General features: G+C 38.8%; 4 protein-coding genes across 4 annotated transcripts; all 4 read left to right on the top strand.

Annotated features, from left to right (window-relative positions):
• Nucleotides 1-4,110: 4,110 nt before the first annotated feature.
• LOC134320523 (trace amine-associated receptor 3-like) lies at nucleotides 4,111-5,130 on the top strand. Its single transcript, XM_063001935.1, has one exon. The coding sequence runs from the start codon at nucleotides 4,111-4,113 to the stop codon at nucleotides 5,128-5,130; it is 1,020 nt and encodes a 339-aa protein (XP_062858005.1).
• Nucleotides 5,131-9,639: 4,509 nt separating this feature from the next.
• Nucleotides 9,640-10,689, top strand: LOC134320522 (trace amine-associated receptor 13c-like). The gene has a single exon (XM_063001934.1). It carries the CDS (start codon nucleotides 9,640-9,642, stop codon nucleotides 10,687-10,689), a length of 1,050 nt encoding a protein of 349 aa, XP_062858004.1.
• Nucleotides 10,690-12,234: 1,545 nt separating this feature from the next.
• LOC134320519 (trace amine-associated receptor 13c-like) lies at nucleotides 12,235-13,257 on the top strand. The gene has a single exon (XM_063001931.1). The coding sequence runs from the start codon at nucleotides 12,235-12,237 to the stop codon at nucleotides 13,255-13,257; it is 1,023 nt and encodes a 340-aa protein (XP_062858001.1).
• Nucleotides 13,258-14,436: 1,179 nt separating this feature from the next.
• On the top strand, nucleotides 14,437-15,465 carry LOC134320518 (trace amine-associated receptor 13c-like). Its single transcript, XM_063001930.1, has one exon. It carries the CDS (start codon nucleotides 14,437-14,439, stop codon nucleotides 15,463-15,465), a length of 1,029 nt encoding a protein of 342 aa, XP_062858000.1.
• The last annotated feature ends 1,558 nt before the right edge of the window (nucleotides 15,466-17,023 follow it).

The following is a 17,023-nucleotide window of genomic DNA, read 5'->3' as shown; positions in this document are numbered from 1 at the left end:
TCCTGCTTCTAAAGATACTTCTGTCTATCCTGTCCTGCTTCTAAAGATACTTCTGCCTATCCTGTCCTGCTTCTAAAGATACTTCTGTCTATCCTGTCCTGCTTCTGCAGATACTTCTGCCTATCCTGACCTGCTTCTGCAGATACTTCTGCCTATCCTGACCTGCTTCTGCAGATACTTCTGCCTAACCTGTCCTGCTTCTGCAGATACTTCTGTCTATCCTGTCCTGCTTCTAAAGATACTTCTGCCTATCCTGTCCTGCTTCTGCAGATACTTCTGCCTATCCTGTCCTGCTTCTGCAGATACTTCTGCCTATCCTGACCTGCTTCTGCAGATACTTCTGCCTATCCTGTCCTGCTTCTGCAGATACTTCTGCCTATCCTGTCCTGCTTCTGCAGATACTTCTGCCTATCCTGTCCTGCTTCTGCAGATACTTCTGCCTATCCTGACCTGCTTCTGCAGATACGTCTGCCTATCGTGGCCTGCTTCTAAAGATACTTCTGCCTATCGTGGCCTGCTTCTAAAGATACTTCTGCCTATCGTGGCCTGCTTCTGCAGATACTTCTGTCTATCCTGGCCTGCTTCTGCAAAAACTTCTTATAATCCTGGCCTGCCTCTGGAGATACTTCTGCCTATCCTGACCTGCTTCTGCAGATACTTCTGGCTATCCTGTCCTGCTTCTGCAGATACTTCTGCCTATCCTGACCTGCTTTTGCAGATACTTCTGTCTATTGTGGCCTGCTTCTGGAGATACTTCTGTCTATTGTGGCCTGCATCTGCAGAAACTCTGCAGATATTTTAGCCGGCTTCTGTACACACCTGGCTAATGGAAATTATTTTGCTCTGTTTCTACAGATACTTCTGCCTATCCTGACCTGGTCTTGTAGATATGTCTGACTCTCCTGCTACTTGTAGATATGTCTCCTGCTTCTCAAAGCACTATTTCAAGTGTGTTTCTGCAAATACTTCTGACTCCTGACTACAACCTACGACCCTCTCCCTAAAATACTTTTGACTGGTGTGCAGATACATCTACAAATGATAATTTGACTAATTATTCTGGCATCTTTTCTAAGGTTTATTCTTCTATTTATTCCTGCTTATACACCAAAATACACCTGATCATGCAGGGTTCACTCCCAAAGAAATTGTAGGGGAAGTTGAAGCCTAGCGGTTAAGGTACTAAACTAGTAAGCAGAAGGTTGCGGGTTCAAGCCCTACCACTGCCAGGTTGCCACTGTTGGGCCCTTGAGCAAGGCCCTTAACCCTCAATTGCTTACTGCAATACTGTAGAGTTGCTTTGGATAAAAGTGTCTGCTAAATGCTGAAAATGACTACTTTGGCTCACTCATGTAGATACTAGATATTCATTTTGGTAGTGTTTGTTAGGAATTCTGTGTAAAACACTGTTAATGGTAAGTGAGTGTAGATTCAGGGTAAGTCTACCTCATAAATTACATACTCTCGGGCGGCACGGTGGCTAAGTGGGTAGCACTGTCGCCTAACAGCAAGAAGGTCCTGATTTGATTACCAGGTGGGGCGGTCCGGGTCCTTTCTGTATGGAGTTTTCATGTTCTCCCCGTGTCTGCATGGGTTTCCTCTGGGTGCTCCGGTTTCCTCCCACAGTACAAAGACAAGTGAGGTGAATTGGAGATACTAAATTGTCCATGACTGTGTTCGATATAACCTTGTGAACTGATAAACCTTGTGTAATGAGTAACTACCGTTCCTGTCATGAATGTAAGCAAAGTGTGTAAAACATGACGTTAAAATCCTAATAAAAACAAAAAAACATACTTTTCACTGTAGGTACAAGGCCGCCAAGATGACGTTTGATTTGAACCCAGACAGATCAGGTTGTAGAACATGGTGCTTTGCTTCCTGTGTTGTTGTTGTGTGTGTTGTTCTGTGCGGCATGATGCAACATAACACTCATCATTAGGGAAATATGAAGACTAAACAACAATGTAAGATCAGTGACAGATAATTAGTCTCTGGTTTCAGAAGATCAGAATTAGATAAACGTGTGAAGCCATTAACGTGTTGTGTTTTTAACATCTTCAACACCTTTCATTAGTCGATTCATTAAACCTTCAAGAGATTAAAGAGCATTAAATGTGATAGGTGATAAGTGGTCTCTCAGGTTTTGGATGCTGGCAAAAACAAACATTACCTGATGTGTTTTTTCATGATGCAACACATACACTTTATGGCCAAAAGTTTATGGAACTTCTTATAATTATCAACCAATTATGTACTTTTGACCTAATTTTGGAAAAGGCCTTTTCTTGTCCCAGCATGCTCCTGTCCGAAATGTCTTCCATACAGACAAGGTTGCCAAGTTTGATGTGGCCTCAACCACAAGGAACACCTTTGGGGTTAATTGTAATGCTGGTGGTGAGGCAGGCCTTCTCATCCAACATCAGTGTCTGGCCACAAATGTCTTTCTGAATGAATGGGTGTAAAGCCGTTCTAAAAGAATAAAGAATTTTATAGTCGCAAAAGCTGGGTTGACTATGTAAACAATGGTTATGGTTTTGGAATGGGATATAAAATAGGTTTATGGTCAGGACCCTTGACTAAGGGGTCTACATATATAGTTTTAGGCTTATAGTTTATACAAACCATAATTTAACGAACATAATTAATTAAGACTGGTGAGCTTTACAAAATGATCTGTACAAGTGCATTAGGATGTCAAAGACTATATGGGTAAAATATTGGGACACCCCTTCTGATTTTTGCATTAATGTGTTTCAGCCACCACAATTGCTAATGTGTAATAAATCAATTATATAATGAAAATTATATGAGGCCCTGACCTCCACCCCAATGCACATCTTTGCAAAGAACTGGAATAAGACAGGATTTTTAGTCCCATATCACAAATGATCGTTTGATTTTATCGAGTACTATAGCTGTATGTTGATAATCTAATTTAAAAGTAAATTATTGCAACTTTATTAATGTTTTAATGCAACTTGGGTTGGATAGACTGTCTCAGCTTTCCCTGTAAGGATTTCCAGTTAGAGGAGCATTTTCTTTGTCTTTTAAAATGTTTGAGTCACCAACTTTCGTTAAACCCAGCTTTATTTACTATTCTGCCTCTGCTTTACCAGTGTGTTGTTTAAGGACTCAACCTTTTGGGACCAGTGACCCTCAATTTTAGGGGCTCCAATGTTTTTATGATTTTGTCAGAATTCCACTTCTTACCTTGCATGCTATTGTTTCAGTGCAGTATTGTTAATAATGGCATATTTCTCCGAATATTGGCTTGACCCTTTAGGAAGACTGTGGCATTTTTAAAAGTGGACTTTATCTGCCTGGACCTTATGTCATTGATTTTTTTTTAAATGTTCTGAAACTCCAGCAGCATCTTAGAAGTCCTTATGTTGGGTTCTAACCCCAGGTTTGAGAAACACTGGTGTACGAGCTTGTGGGTAAGCATTTTCTGTTGATGTTTAGGAGCATTTTTTTTTATTTTTTATAAATGGACCAATTATTAGGTCAGCAGGTCTCTGCTTGCCCTGTCGGCTGTCTAATAACATTTTGTAATCAGACTTGGCATGTATGTAATGGCTCTGATTGTGTTTCTGTCATGAGAGAAAAGAATGTGTGCCGTAATTGATCAACAATTTTTAAACCTTTCAATAAAAAACCCTTCAAAGCTACAGTAATCAGAGTACCTTGGAGGGGTAAAGGAATGGTCACAATCCATTTAGAATGGACTGCAGTGTAAAATTGGGCAACTGGATAATGTGGGTGGCATTTACACCACTGGACCATATAACAGTCAAACAAAGAAAGTTTAGACATAGCCAATAATAATTTGGCGTTGTAATGATGTCATGTTAAAGCTTCCCTATTGGTGAAGTGGTGATGTCTCGTTAATAACCAAAATATATTTAAGACAAAGTGATTCTGCTAAGACCCTTGTAGGTGTAGATGACAGAGCACTATGTGGTGCTATGTACTTTATATTTTAATAATCTTAGCAATGGTACATTGTTCTGGTTTTTGATTTTTCTATATTGTGTAATCTGTTATCCAGCTATTATTATTATTATTATTATTTTAGTATTTTATATAAAAACGCATTCCAAAATGGAGATGGAAATCATTTTTACAAATTCCAGCCATAATGTGAACAATGCACTTCTCTGCTTCCCACATGAGCCTGCCTCCTGCCTCCGAAAGCCTCGTTTCTTTGCGGTTCGAGTGGTCATGTACATCTTAATGCTTCCTACTGTTCTCATGACCGTTTTGGGGAACCTGCTCGTGATTATCACAATTTCACATTTCAGACAGCTGCATTCTCCAACCAACTTCATCATCCTCTCGCTGGCTGTCGTGGACTCTTTGCTGGGCTCTATGATCATGCCGTTCAGTATGGTCAGGTGGGTGGAAGGCTGCTGGTTCCTGGAAGACATTTTTTGTAAAATCCATTCCAGTCTGGACATGACGCTGAGTATCGTCTCTATTCTGCACCTGTGTTTGGTTTCCATCGACAGGTTCATAGCCATTACCGATCCTCTGAGTTATAAGATGAAGGTGACGAATGACATGGTGGTTGGGGGAATCACCATCATTTGGCTCTTTTCGTTCTCGTTTAGCTTTGGAGTTGTTCTGTCTGATGTGAATCTTGCAGGTTTGGAGAGCCTCCTGATGCTAAATTCCTGTGTTGGAAACTGCATCCTGATTTTTAACAAACAGTGGGCAGTTGTCGTTGCCCTTGTGGCATTTTTTGTTCCAGGGAGTGTCATGAGCTGTTTGTATTTGAAGATATTTCATGTTGCTAAAAAACAAGCCAGGGTCACCATGGGTAACGCATCTGAAATAAAAAAGCATTCATCCGAACAGAGAGAGAAGAAAGCGGCTAAGACTCTCGGCATTGTGATGGGGATTTTTCTGCTGTGTTGGCTGCCGTTCTTTGTTGCCACCATAGCTGATCCATTCTTGGACTTCTCCACCCCTGTTGATGTTTTTGATGCTCTGGTGTGGTTTGGGTACCTCAATTCTACATGTAACCCCTTGGTCTATGGCTTCTTTTATCCCCGGTTTCAGAGAGCATTTAAAATCATTATATCAAAATATGTGTTCCATCTAAACACAGGACACTTGACGCTGTGATGTGAAATGTTCTTGATAATTGTGTTCTTTGTTATTGGCAAGTGTGCATGAAATCCTTTGTAGCGTTAGTATAATACAGTAGATTGTGTGTAAAATTATTTAGTTCAAGTGTTTCAGCCACGCTTCCTCACAAGTGTATGCTTGTAAAACCAATTTTACAATGATATGCTACCTTTTTGACAATGGTTTGGGAAAGGTTGTTTTCTGTTCCAGCATGACCCTGTAAACAAAGCAAAGTCCGTAAAAACATGACTTGATGACTTTGGGGTGAAGGACCTCCAGTGGCCTGCACAGAGCCTAAAACCTTTAACCTTACCATATACCTTTGGGTTGAATTGGAATGTTGATTGTAAGCCAGGCCTGAAACTGAATGGGCACAAATTTAAGCATACCCGATTTTAATGTGTGTGGTTTTAAGTTTTTTACACTTTTTGACATGTTACTAGTCAGGTGTGCACATACTTTTGGCTGTGTGGTGTAGTTAGGAATCAATATTATGGCACAAATTATTTTAAATGTTTTGTAAACAGATGTAAAGGTTCAAAACGTTCCCACCATCCTGGAAATGTCATTAAAAATTAAATAATAATTTTTAGACCTGAAACCTTTTAAATATCCATAAGGTACTGCACTAGCAATTGAAAAGTCGCCGGTTCAAGCCCCACAACTGCCAGGTTGCCACTGTTCTTGAGCAAGGCCCTTAACCCCCAATTGCTCAGACTGTATAATGTCACAGTACTGTAAGTCGCTCTGGATAAAAGCGTCTGCTAAATCTCAAAAATATAAATGTAATGAAAATGAAATGACATTTAAAACAACATCGTTATCAGATCTAATCAATCCACTGATCAGTATCAGATCAGGAACCGAAATTAGCAGATGATTCTATCAACAATAAAAAAAATGAAACAGGACATTCCTACTATTTAAACAGCTCTAATATTATCATTACATTATTAAAAGATGATTGAAATTGTGTGCATTAAATGCTTCAGAGGACCACTGTGAAGAATTCAACATCTCTGACATGTATTGTACAAAAGAAATATTCTTTTGCTAAATAAAAAGTGTTTTTTTGAAATTTAAGTTTAATCAAGACGTGGAAAGTAATACATTTTTGACCACTGGGTTGTTCTAAATCATCGTACCTCCCTGAGAGTGCTGTCCAGTATGTCCCGACTGTTTTAAGATCTGATGTGAATACAATTTATATTTTAGATTTATATCATGTCAGTAAATCATATCATTTACACACTCATCAAACCATCCTGTGACTCTTCTTGCGCTGTGAATGAGGGTACTGTTATCCTGACAAATACCAGTCACATTAGGATAAAAATAAATTATCTTATTATTTATGCAATCAAAAGTAAGTAAGTATTAATTTTATTTGACCCTTTTCTCAGACCAGTGCCATACCAGCAAGATACCTTAACTAGACAGGTAAAGCATTAAGGCCTGCACAGTTCTTTTGATGTATGCCATACATCCACTTGTGGAGAATGCAGAGAAGCATTAGATTTTTACCTCCTGCCATCAGAATCCAAAATTAAGGTTTTATGCTGCAGAGCATGATAGGATGCTAATTATTTTATTTAATCCTGCAGCACAACCTGGAAGTACAGTATAATCACTTCTTATGGCTTTATAATTTAATATTATTCATTTAGGATTTATTTTTATCACCTGAGCGTGGTAAAGCTCGGTTTGCTGGCATGGTTGGTGCAGAATGTTTCCCTTATATTTAAACATCCAAACTTATGGAAGGCATGCATGTGCATGTCTGAGCTGTTCTGTCCATTCTGATCTTTTGCAGGAGAGAATGGAAAAGCCAGAATACAGAATACAGACCCTCGTGCATTTGGGCTACACTGTGTGATTAATGCATGAACATAATGCAGAAAAGAGGCCTGACTGTTTGTCAGTGCACCAAAGTACAAGGCTTGTAGAATCAGACAAAGCAATTATATTAGCTCAAAGTATTATGATGAGGTGATTGTGAATTTAAAAAATCCTGTTTAATAGTGCTTAACATAACAGGTTGATTAGCAGCATTATTCTGATACATTTTCATCTATGAGGTTTTTAATTAATAATCTACTATAATCAGATCTTAATATCTCTGTGTACATCTGGAAAATGGTGAAGCAGTCTGTTCCACTAGCCCACATCTGACACATGGGTTTGAACGTCAGAGATGCCCTTGACCTGGTTGGCATGATTGCCCATGTGTGATGGATAAAAGGCTGGCCAGACTACCACCTCATTGCCTGCTGTCTGGTCATGGTGCTTGCATGAGTGGTTGAAGTTACTTCAGTCTAGTGTTTTCCTCCATATGGTTATTTGAAGGGACTTATTTAAAGGCAGTTGAAATAAAAAAAAACTGATGGCTTCAAATGTGGAGAATAATTTGTTTCTTGTTTAACATGTACAGTATTTCATGCATGAGATGGTGGTTGGCGATCAGAAGAAAATATAAAACAAACCTTTGATGTTTTAAAACCAAACAGTTTTATTCTGCACTTCTGCACATTCCACCAATCGAGGAGGTCAAAGGCCTTTTTTGTTCTCTGACTGACCTAAACACTGTAATTATTGTTTTTCTAATCATTCATTAGACTGGAAAAGACAACAAAGCAAATGAGTTGAAGGTGTGAGAACAATAAGATCGTGTTTTTAACACCTTTGATTACTTGGATACCTGTGAGAGATCCTCCATCATTAAAAGTCAGAGGTGATAACTGGTCTCTTAAGCATTATCCTAGATGCCAGTAAAAACAAACATTACATCATTACGTTAGGGCATTCAAGGTCAGTAATCAGTTACTCTATTTGGCCAAAAATATGTGCACACCTGATCGACCTGACCATCAGCTTGTTGGGCATCTTATTTTAAAAACGTTTAATAATAAGTTCTGCAGCTGTGACAGTCTCCACTATTCTGAAAAAGCTTTTCACATAATGTTGTGGGAATTTGTGTTTATTTAGAAAGCTTACATGTGATACATGTAAGCTTGTGGGGCCAGTGATAGCTCAGTGGTTAAGGTACTGGACTAGTAAACAGAAGGTTGCCGGTTCAAGCCCCGCCACCACCAAGTTGCCACTGTTGGGTCCCTGAGCAAGGCCCTTAACCCTCAATTGCTCATTGTGTAAGTCGCTTTGGATAAAAGCGTCTGCTAAATGCTGAAAATGTAAATGTGATGTTCCAATTCATCCCAAAGGTGCTGAGATCAGCACCTTTCAGATCAGCAGCTGGAGCTGAACCATGTATTCATAGGCTTTGCTTTGTACACAGGTCATTCAAGAGTGATTTCGGCCCTGCCCGACACATTCTCTCAATTCCGTGAATTCTTTTTATTTGTGATTATGTTTTAGGGATGAAATGTTCTTTTTCACTGGATTGGTAATTCTCCCACAAAGTTTGGCAGAGCGTGTTGAGCGTGTTAAGCCATTTATACTCAATTATGATTCCACCACCTATTACTAATTCACTTACTTATTAAGAAATGTTTCAAAACACTGTAACTTCAATATTTTATTAACTTTTCACTCTTATTTTGCCCCGTCCCAACTTTTTAGAGTTTATTTTAGGCATCCATTTGGAAATGTGTTTATATTTACAAAATACAATGTAGTTCATCAATGAAAACATGTTTGTCAGTTCAATAAAGAATCCAGAAATGGGATTTGTACAAATAAAAATAAAATCTACTTACAAAGAATAAATTCAATATGACCAAAGAAGATAGACATCCCTTCTAATTACTTCAGGTGTTTCAGCCACATCTATGACAAACATTTACATTTTCAGCATTTAGCTTTTTTTTATCCAAAGTGACTTACAGTACTGTGACAGTATCCAGTCTAAGCAATTGAGGGTTAAGGGCCTTGCTCAAGGGCCCAACAAGGGCAAACCGGCAGTGGTGGGGCTTGAACCGGTGGCGTTCTGATTACTAGTCCAGTACCTTAACCACAAGGCTACAATGTCCCAAACAGATGAAAAACTTTAAATATATAAAATAAATTCTATTTTTCTATTATCTAAAAAGTTACAATTACTTAAAAAATTATACAAAATAAATTATAGCCTGTTATAGCCTCAAAGGATCCATATGAATTCATATTCCTGGTTTAAGAATGCCCAACAAGCTCATGATCAGTTGTCCACATCAGACATTTGAACCTCACAATATTATTTTCAAGAATTTAATTTGACAGCTTTGTATAGGGAAATATCGTGGTTCTTTATATTATTCCAGATGTTTATGGATCATCTAGTAGATAATGTAAAAACATGTTTGCATAGCAACAGGTTCCTAAATTAGTTAATCGTTTTTTTTTTCTAAATGGGAAGTATCTTTGTTTCTATTGGAGTTTCTGTCTCCCAGTTGGTTGCTTTCATGAACCAGGAAACAAATATAATGTCTCAGCGTGTCATTTCATATTCCACTGTTTGAGGCTGCAGATGAAGAACGAGTCACAACGTTTTACGTTTTATGTGAAAGGACGATGGAAGCTCTGAATTCATCTTCACTAGAAGAAGCAGATGTATTAGAGTACTGTTATCCTCAATCCAATGTCTCCTGTGTTAAAACCTCTCTTTCTGTGGAGGCTAAATCTGTTCTGTATTTCTTACTGGTGTTAGCAATGGCCGTAACGATTTTAGGGAACTCTGTGGTCATCATCTCTATAGGTCATTTCAAACAACTTCAGACACCTACTAATATTTTGGTGATGTCTCTGGCTCTGGTGGATCTACTGCTGGGACTCACTGTCATGCCCTTCAGCATGGTCAGATCTGTGGACGGTTGCTGGTACTTTGGTGATGAATACTGCTTTTGGCACTCGAGTTTTGACTTTCTCTTTACAGGTGCATCCATATTTCATCTGATTTTCATCGCCACCGATCGATATCATGCTGTGTGCCATCCACTTCAGTACCCCACCAGAATAACTCTACCTGTGGCGTGGGTCATGGCAGCTCTGAGCTGGGCTTTAGCGTCATTGTATGCTTTCAGTGTTGTTGGTTTGAAAGCGAATGAGCAAGGTTTGGAAGACTACCTTGCCTCCATAGACTGCTTTGGAAACTGTTTTTTTCTGGTCAACATGACATGTGCTTCTGTGAGCACGTCATTCTTCTTTATTTTGCCGGTCTTGGTCATGATCGGTCTGTACTCTCAAATATTTTTAGTTTCTGAAAAGCATGCAAGAAAACTAGAGGTCACAAAGCAGAGCAGACCCGATACAAATGTAAACAAGATTTCACAAAAAATGAAGCACGAGAAAAAAGCAGCAAAAACTCTGGGGATCGTCGTAGGAGCGTTTAATTTATGCTGGATGCCATATTTTATTGCTTCTGTTATTGATCCGATTTATGATTTTGCCACTCCCGGAGTTATCTATGAACTGTTTGTATGGTTGGGTTACATCAATTCCACTTTGAACCCCATTATATACGGCCTTTTCTATCCATGGTTCAGAAAAACACTGTACCTCATTCTCACACTTAAAATATTTGCTCCAAACTCGTCTGATATAAAAGTTTATGCTGCACATTAAAAACAACATATTTTTGGATCCTGATAGAGTTGAATTATGAATAGAGAAGTTAAAGTTCCTAATGTTATGTTTGGGACTCATATGGTATTTGTCAAGCTTTTGGTCTTCAAAAAACTGATATTTCATGTAAATAAACAACACCAGTGTTTTACAGTAATCAGGAATATTATGAAGAGTGAAATCTGCTACAGACCTGGTGGCTTACACAGAGACCTGGGTTCTAGTGTTAAAAATTCAGTTAAACTACTAACTAGTCAAATGTTGTTGGAATTTTAAGATGACATGATGAAAGTGGGTCTTTATTTGAGATAAATAAGATTTAGTTCCAGACTGAATAAACAAATATTATGAATCACATGTACGTTTATTAACAAAACTGAATGTTTAAAATTACGATAATTTAAATGCAATTATTCTACATTAAGCAGTGTTCATCATAACGTTTTAATGTTATTAATTTACAGTAGTTAGGCCAGATTAGGCCTGGCTGAGTTTAATATTGCTAAATATTTCAGTTTGATTGTGTTTTTGTAATTTACATTGATTATCAATTACTTGACGAGCACATGAAACTAAATATCCCAGTTTTAATCATGAAACCAGATTTTTTTAACAGGAATCTGCTCCTGTCCAAGGACTATTTGTGGTCCCATGAACTCTTCACTTGTGGATGATGAAATTGGTTGTACTGACAGGAATGTTAAAGTTCTACTCAAATGATGATCTTTCATTATTAATAACCAGATGTAATCTAGAACTTTATTTCTATGTATCCTTTATATTAGTAGTTTTATATGAGTTTAGTATCTAAATACTTTATTAATTTGGTTTATTCATAATAATTAGCACAATGTGTATGTGAAGTTAAAGTGAATATAAACAATGAACGTACACTGTATGTGAACAACTGACCATGATATCAGTTAACGTACCATTCCAAAATCATGGGCATTAATACACTCCCTCAACCCGACAACTATCACAGCCTCCACTCTTCTTATATGCTACCAGTTTTGTAACACCAGTTTTTTAGTTCCAGCATGACTGTGTCCCTGTGCACAAGGCCTACAGTGTGCAGGAACTCCAGTGGCCTCACCTCAGTCTTAATGAACATCCATCATGAGCTAGGCCTTGTCATTCAACATCATTTCTAACCTAACAAATGCTCTTTTGACTGAATAAGCATCAATTCCCACAGACTTAAAATATAGTGGAAAGCTTTGATAGTAGAGTGAACACTGTTATAGCCAAATGGCGAGTCTCAATATTAATGCACATAGTTTTGATCGGGATGTCCATCAAGCTTATGGTCAGGTGTTTACATACTTTTAGCTGTATAGGGTTTGAACTTTTAATTCATGCTGACTTGATGGTGCATGACATCATTTTAGTCCCCTGTTGTTCAAGGTTGAAAGTCACTTTGTTATTGGACTGGCATCTCCCAGTTTGTCTCCTTGGTCGACCCAAAAAAAGTATAATTACTGGCGCTGTGCAAAGTGGAGATGGTGTCATACACGGCTCAGCAGAGATCTTCATGTAAGAAGGATGCTAGAAGCCTTTAATGCAGCTTTCATAGAGACAGAATATTGTTATCCTGAATCAAATGCATCTTGTGTGAAAAATTCCTACCATGTGGGGACTCAGACTGTCTTATATTTTTTGCTGGCGTTGGCGATGGCTGTTACAATTTTAGGAAACTTTGTGGTGATCATCTCTATAGCTCATTTTAAACAACTTCACACACCTACTAACATTTTGGTGATGTCTCTGGCTCTGGTGGATCTACTTATGGGACTCATTGTCATGCCGTTTGCTATGATCAGATCTGTGAATGGTTGCTGGTACTACGGCAAAAGCTTCTGCTTTGTGCACTTGACTTTTGACATGTTCCTCACCTGTGCTTCAATCTTTCATCTGATTTGTATCGCTACAGACCGGTACGAAGCCGTGTGCCGTCCGCTTCAGTACCCAACAACAATCACGATAGCTGTTGCTTTGCTCATGGCAGCTCTGAGTTGGACCATTTCAGCGGTGTATTCGCTCAGTGTCATGCTTTCCAGGACAAATGATCTTATTTCATCTTCTAGTTGTTTGGGAAACTGTAGCTTTCTGATTAATGCACTGTGGGCTGTTTTGAGTTCACTTTTAGCCTACGTGTTGCCGTGCTGTGTAATGATCTTGCTGTATGCTAAAATATTTTTTATTTCCAGAAAGCATGCAAGAAAAATGGAAGCAGCGGCACAGACTAGAACCAACATGATCTTACACAAGATCTCTCAAAAGGTGAAACATGAGAACAAAGCAGCGAGAACGCTTGGTATTGTTGTTGGGGCATTTAATTTATGCTGGATGCCGTGTTTTCTGACATCGGTTGTTGATTCTTTATTTAACTTCTCCACCCCTCCGGTTGTTTATGATGTGTTTGTATGGTTAGGTTACATCAATTCCACCCTGAACCCCATCATATACGGCCTCTTTTATCCATGGTTCAGAAAAACACTGTACCTCATTGTTACTTTGAAAATCTTTGCTCCGAATTCATCTAATGTAAAAGTTTATGCTGCTTGAATGCATTCCAGAAAAGTTGGGACGTTTTGTAAAACGCAACAAAACGAAGAATCTGAGATTTGTTAATTATCTTAAATCTTTTTTTTACTTGTTTTCACTGATCAACTTTGTTGTAATTTGTAAATACACAGATCAGCCATAACATTAAAACCACCTCCTTGTTTCCACACTCACTGTCCATTTTATCAGCTCCACTTACCATATAGAAACACTTTTTAGTTCTACAATTACTGACTGTAGTCCATCAGTTTCTCTGCATACTTTATAGCCTGCTTTCACCCTGTTCTTTAATGGTCAGGACCCCCACAGGACCACCACAGAGCATGTATTATTTAGGTGGTGAATGATTCTCAGCACTGCAGTGACACTGACATGGTGGTGGTGTGTTAGTGTGTGTTGTGCTGGTATGAGTGAATCAGACACAGCAGCGCTGCTGGAGTTTTCAAATACCGTGTCCACTCACTGTCCACTCTAATAGACACTCCTACCTAGCTGGTAGATGTAAAGTCAGAGACGATCGCTCATCTATTGCTGCTGATATAGTCGCTCATCTTCTAGACCTTCATCAGTGGTCACAGGATGCTGACTACGAGGCGCTGATGGCTGGATGTTTTTAGTTGGTGGACTATTCTCAGTCCAGCAGTGACAGTGAGGTGTTTAAAAACTCCAGCAGCGCTGCTGTGTCTGATCCACTCATACCAGCACAACACAAAGTAACACACCACCACCACGTTAGTGTCACTGCAGTATTGAGAATGATCCACCACCCAAATAATGACCATTGAAGAACAGCATGAAAGGGGGCCAACAAAGCATGCAGAGAAACAGATGGACTACAGTCAGTAATTGTAGAACTACAAAGTGCTTCTATATGGTAAGTGGAGCTGATAAATTGGACAGTGAGTGTAGAAACAATGAGGTGGTTTTAATGTTATGCCTGATTGGTGTACAAACTTTAATTCATGTTTACACAGAATTCAGAAAAGTCAGAATTTGCATGACATCATTTTAGTCTCCTGTTGTTTAAAGTTGAAAGTCACTTTGTTATTGGACTAGCGTCTCCCAGTTGGTTCCCCTGGTCGACCAGAAAACAAGTATAATTACTGGCATCATGCAAAGTGAGGATCGTTTCATACGTGGCTGTATGAGACTGCTCGCCAGGTGGCTTCATGTTTCAGCATGCCATTTGCTGTCACTTCTGTAGCGGAAGAAGCAGAATATTGTTATCCTGAATCTAACGCATCCTGTGTGAAAAATTCCTACCATGTGGCGACTCGAACTGTGTTTTATTTATTACTGGTGTTGGCGATGGTCATCACCATTTTTGGGAACTTTGTGGTGATCGTCTCTATAGCTCATTTTAAACAACTTCACAAACCTACTAACATCCTGGTGATGTCTCTGGCTTTAACAGATCTGCTTCTGGGACTTCTGGTCATGCCATACAGCTCAATCAGATCTGTGGATGGTTGCTGGTACTTTGGTAAAGACTTTTGCTTTTGGCACTCGAGTTTCGACATGTTACTCACGGGTACGTCCATCTTTCACCTGATATCTATCGCTGCAGATCGTTATCAGGCTGTGTGCTACCCACTTCAGTACCCAACTAGAGTGACCATACGTGTTGCAGGGGTGATGGCAGCCGTGAGCTGGGCCGCTGCTGCTGTTTATACTTACACTGTCCTGTATACAAATGCAAATATGGAAAGCGCAGACGAGCATGTTGCTCCTGAAGGTTGCTTGGGTAGTTGTGTACTCGTGATGAACGCAGTCTGGGCTGTTTTGAGTATAGTTATAGGTTTCATGGTGCCGTGCTGCATCATGGTTTGTCTGTACACTCAGATATTTTTCATTTCAAGAAAGCATGCAAGGAAAATTGAGGGCACCAAACAGGGCAGGAGTGACCTGACGTTTTCACAGAAGGTAAAACATGAGAACAAAGCGGCGAAAACACTGGGGATCGTCGTAGGTGCTTTTAATTTATGCTGGATGCCGTTTTTTCTTACCTCTCTTATAGATCCTTACATTCATTTTGCCACCCCTCTGGTACTGTTTGATGTGTTTGTATGGTTGGGTTACATTAATTCCACTTTAAACCCGATCATATACGGCCTTTTCTATCCATGGTTCAGAAAAACACTGTACCTAATTATTACACTGAAAATATTTGCTCCAAACTCGTCTGATATAAAAGTTTATTCAGCATAGAGGTCATTTCTTTATATATTTATACTGTATATAGTTTTATGGGTGTATATAGTTGTACGGAAATATTCAGGAATATACAAGTCAGAAATATTTTATACAGACAGAATTACTCTTTAATAAGCTTTAAATACACTATAAGGACAAGCCTTTTAATTTTTGAATTCATGTGTTTCAGCCACAACAACTACTAACAGGTGTAATAAATCAATTATATAAAGAAATCTGATATGCCTCCAGCTTTGAAGCAACAGTTTATGGAAGGTCCTTACCTGTTTGTGCACAACTGTGCCCATGCACACAAACCAAGCTCTATAAAACATGAAGAAAAGCTTGGTTTAAAGAAACTCCACTGGCCTGCACAGAGACCCTGACCTCAGCCCCACTAAACAGCTTTGGAATAAACTAGAACATCAACTGTTTATGAGCTTCATGGGCTTTTTTTAACCAACATCAATGCCCAGCCATACTAATGCTTGTTTGACTGAATGGGCACAAATTCCCACTGCAAGTTCTGTAAATAGAGTGGCTGTTGTTATAGCTGAAAAGATAACATAGAGGTCATGTTATTTTAATATCATATTTCTATTGGCACTCCAGGAACATGAATTTTAAAAATACACTCTATCTACAAAAGTATGCGGACACATTCAAATTATTGAGATTTATAACAGATGTATAAAATTAATAATGTAAAACAAATTATAAGCTTCAAGTTTCATGGCAGCAGTTTTTGGGAAGGCTCATTAACCTTAGCCCTATTAAACATCTCGAGATGAATTGGAATGTTGGATGCGGGCCCGGTCATCATTGCCTGACCTTACAAATGCTCTTATGTCCCAAAGGCACACTTGTAAAGAGCCATTACAGAGTTGTGGACACTGTAGTAGTTCTAAATACAGGTGGTTTCACAATGCAAAATCCAACAAGCTCGTGGTCAGGTGTCCAAGTTTTGACTATTTCTAAATTTCTACATTTAAAGTTGTTGGTCATCCAAATGGTTGATTATAGCTTTATAAACTATTTCTTTGTGGCCATAAAAATATTAGTAAGCGCCTACTGAAAAAGTACATGGAACAGTGGTCTCTTTGGCAAAGCCTAAGAAAAAACCCAACTGTCAGATTATGCTAAAAAATGTCCAGATGATCAGATGTCATTCAAAAATCACCAAAACTGAGCCATAAATGAATAGCTGATGGAACAGGTGACACTGTCGACAGTCAAGTGAGCTGTAAATCGCAGTGGGTTTTTAGGCCGACGAGCACAAAAGAAGCCGATGCTTCTGCTTTTTCTTTGTCCAGATGATCAGTAACAAACTTCAGTCAAGATTTAAGGTGCTGATTTTAAAGCAGGTTGTGTTTTTAAATTACAGCCTCTAAAACCCATAAAAAGTCATATGTGTTCCAGTCAGTCATAGACAAAGAACAGTTACAGAAATCATTGAAATACCTGAACATACCTCACACGTCTTTTACAAGAGTGCAGGTAAACATTTCACTTTATGTATAAATAATAGAAAACAGGGAATATTTTGTGGGTCTGAACATGTTGTTATTTATAT

Source organism: Trichomycterus rosablanca, chromosome 9 (assembly GCF_030014385.1).
Source record: "Trichomycterus rosablanca isolate fTriRos1 chromosome 9, fTriRos1.hap1, whole genome shotgun sequence".
Classification (NCBI taxonomy): Eukaryota; Metazoa; Chordata; class Actinopteri; order Siluriformes; family Trichomycteridae; genus Trichomycterus; species Trichomycterus rosablanca.
This window is presented reverse-complemented; position numbering and strand designations above follow the sequence as displayed.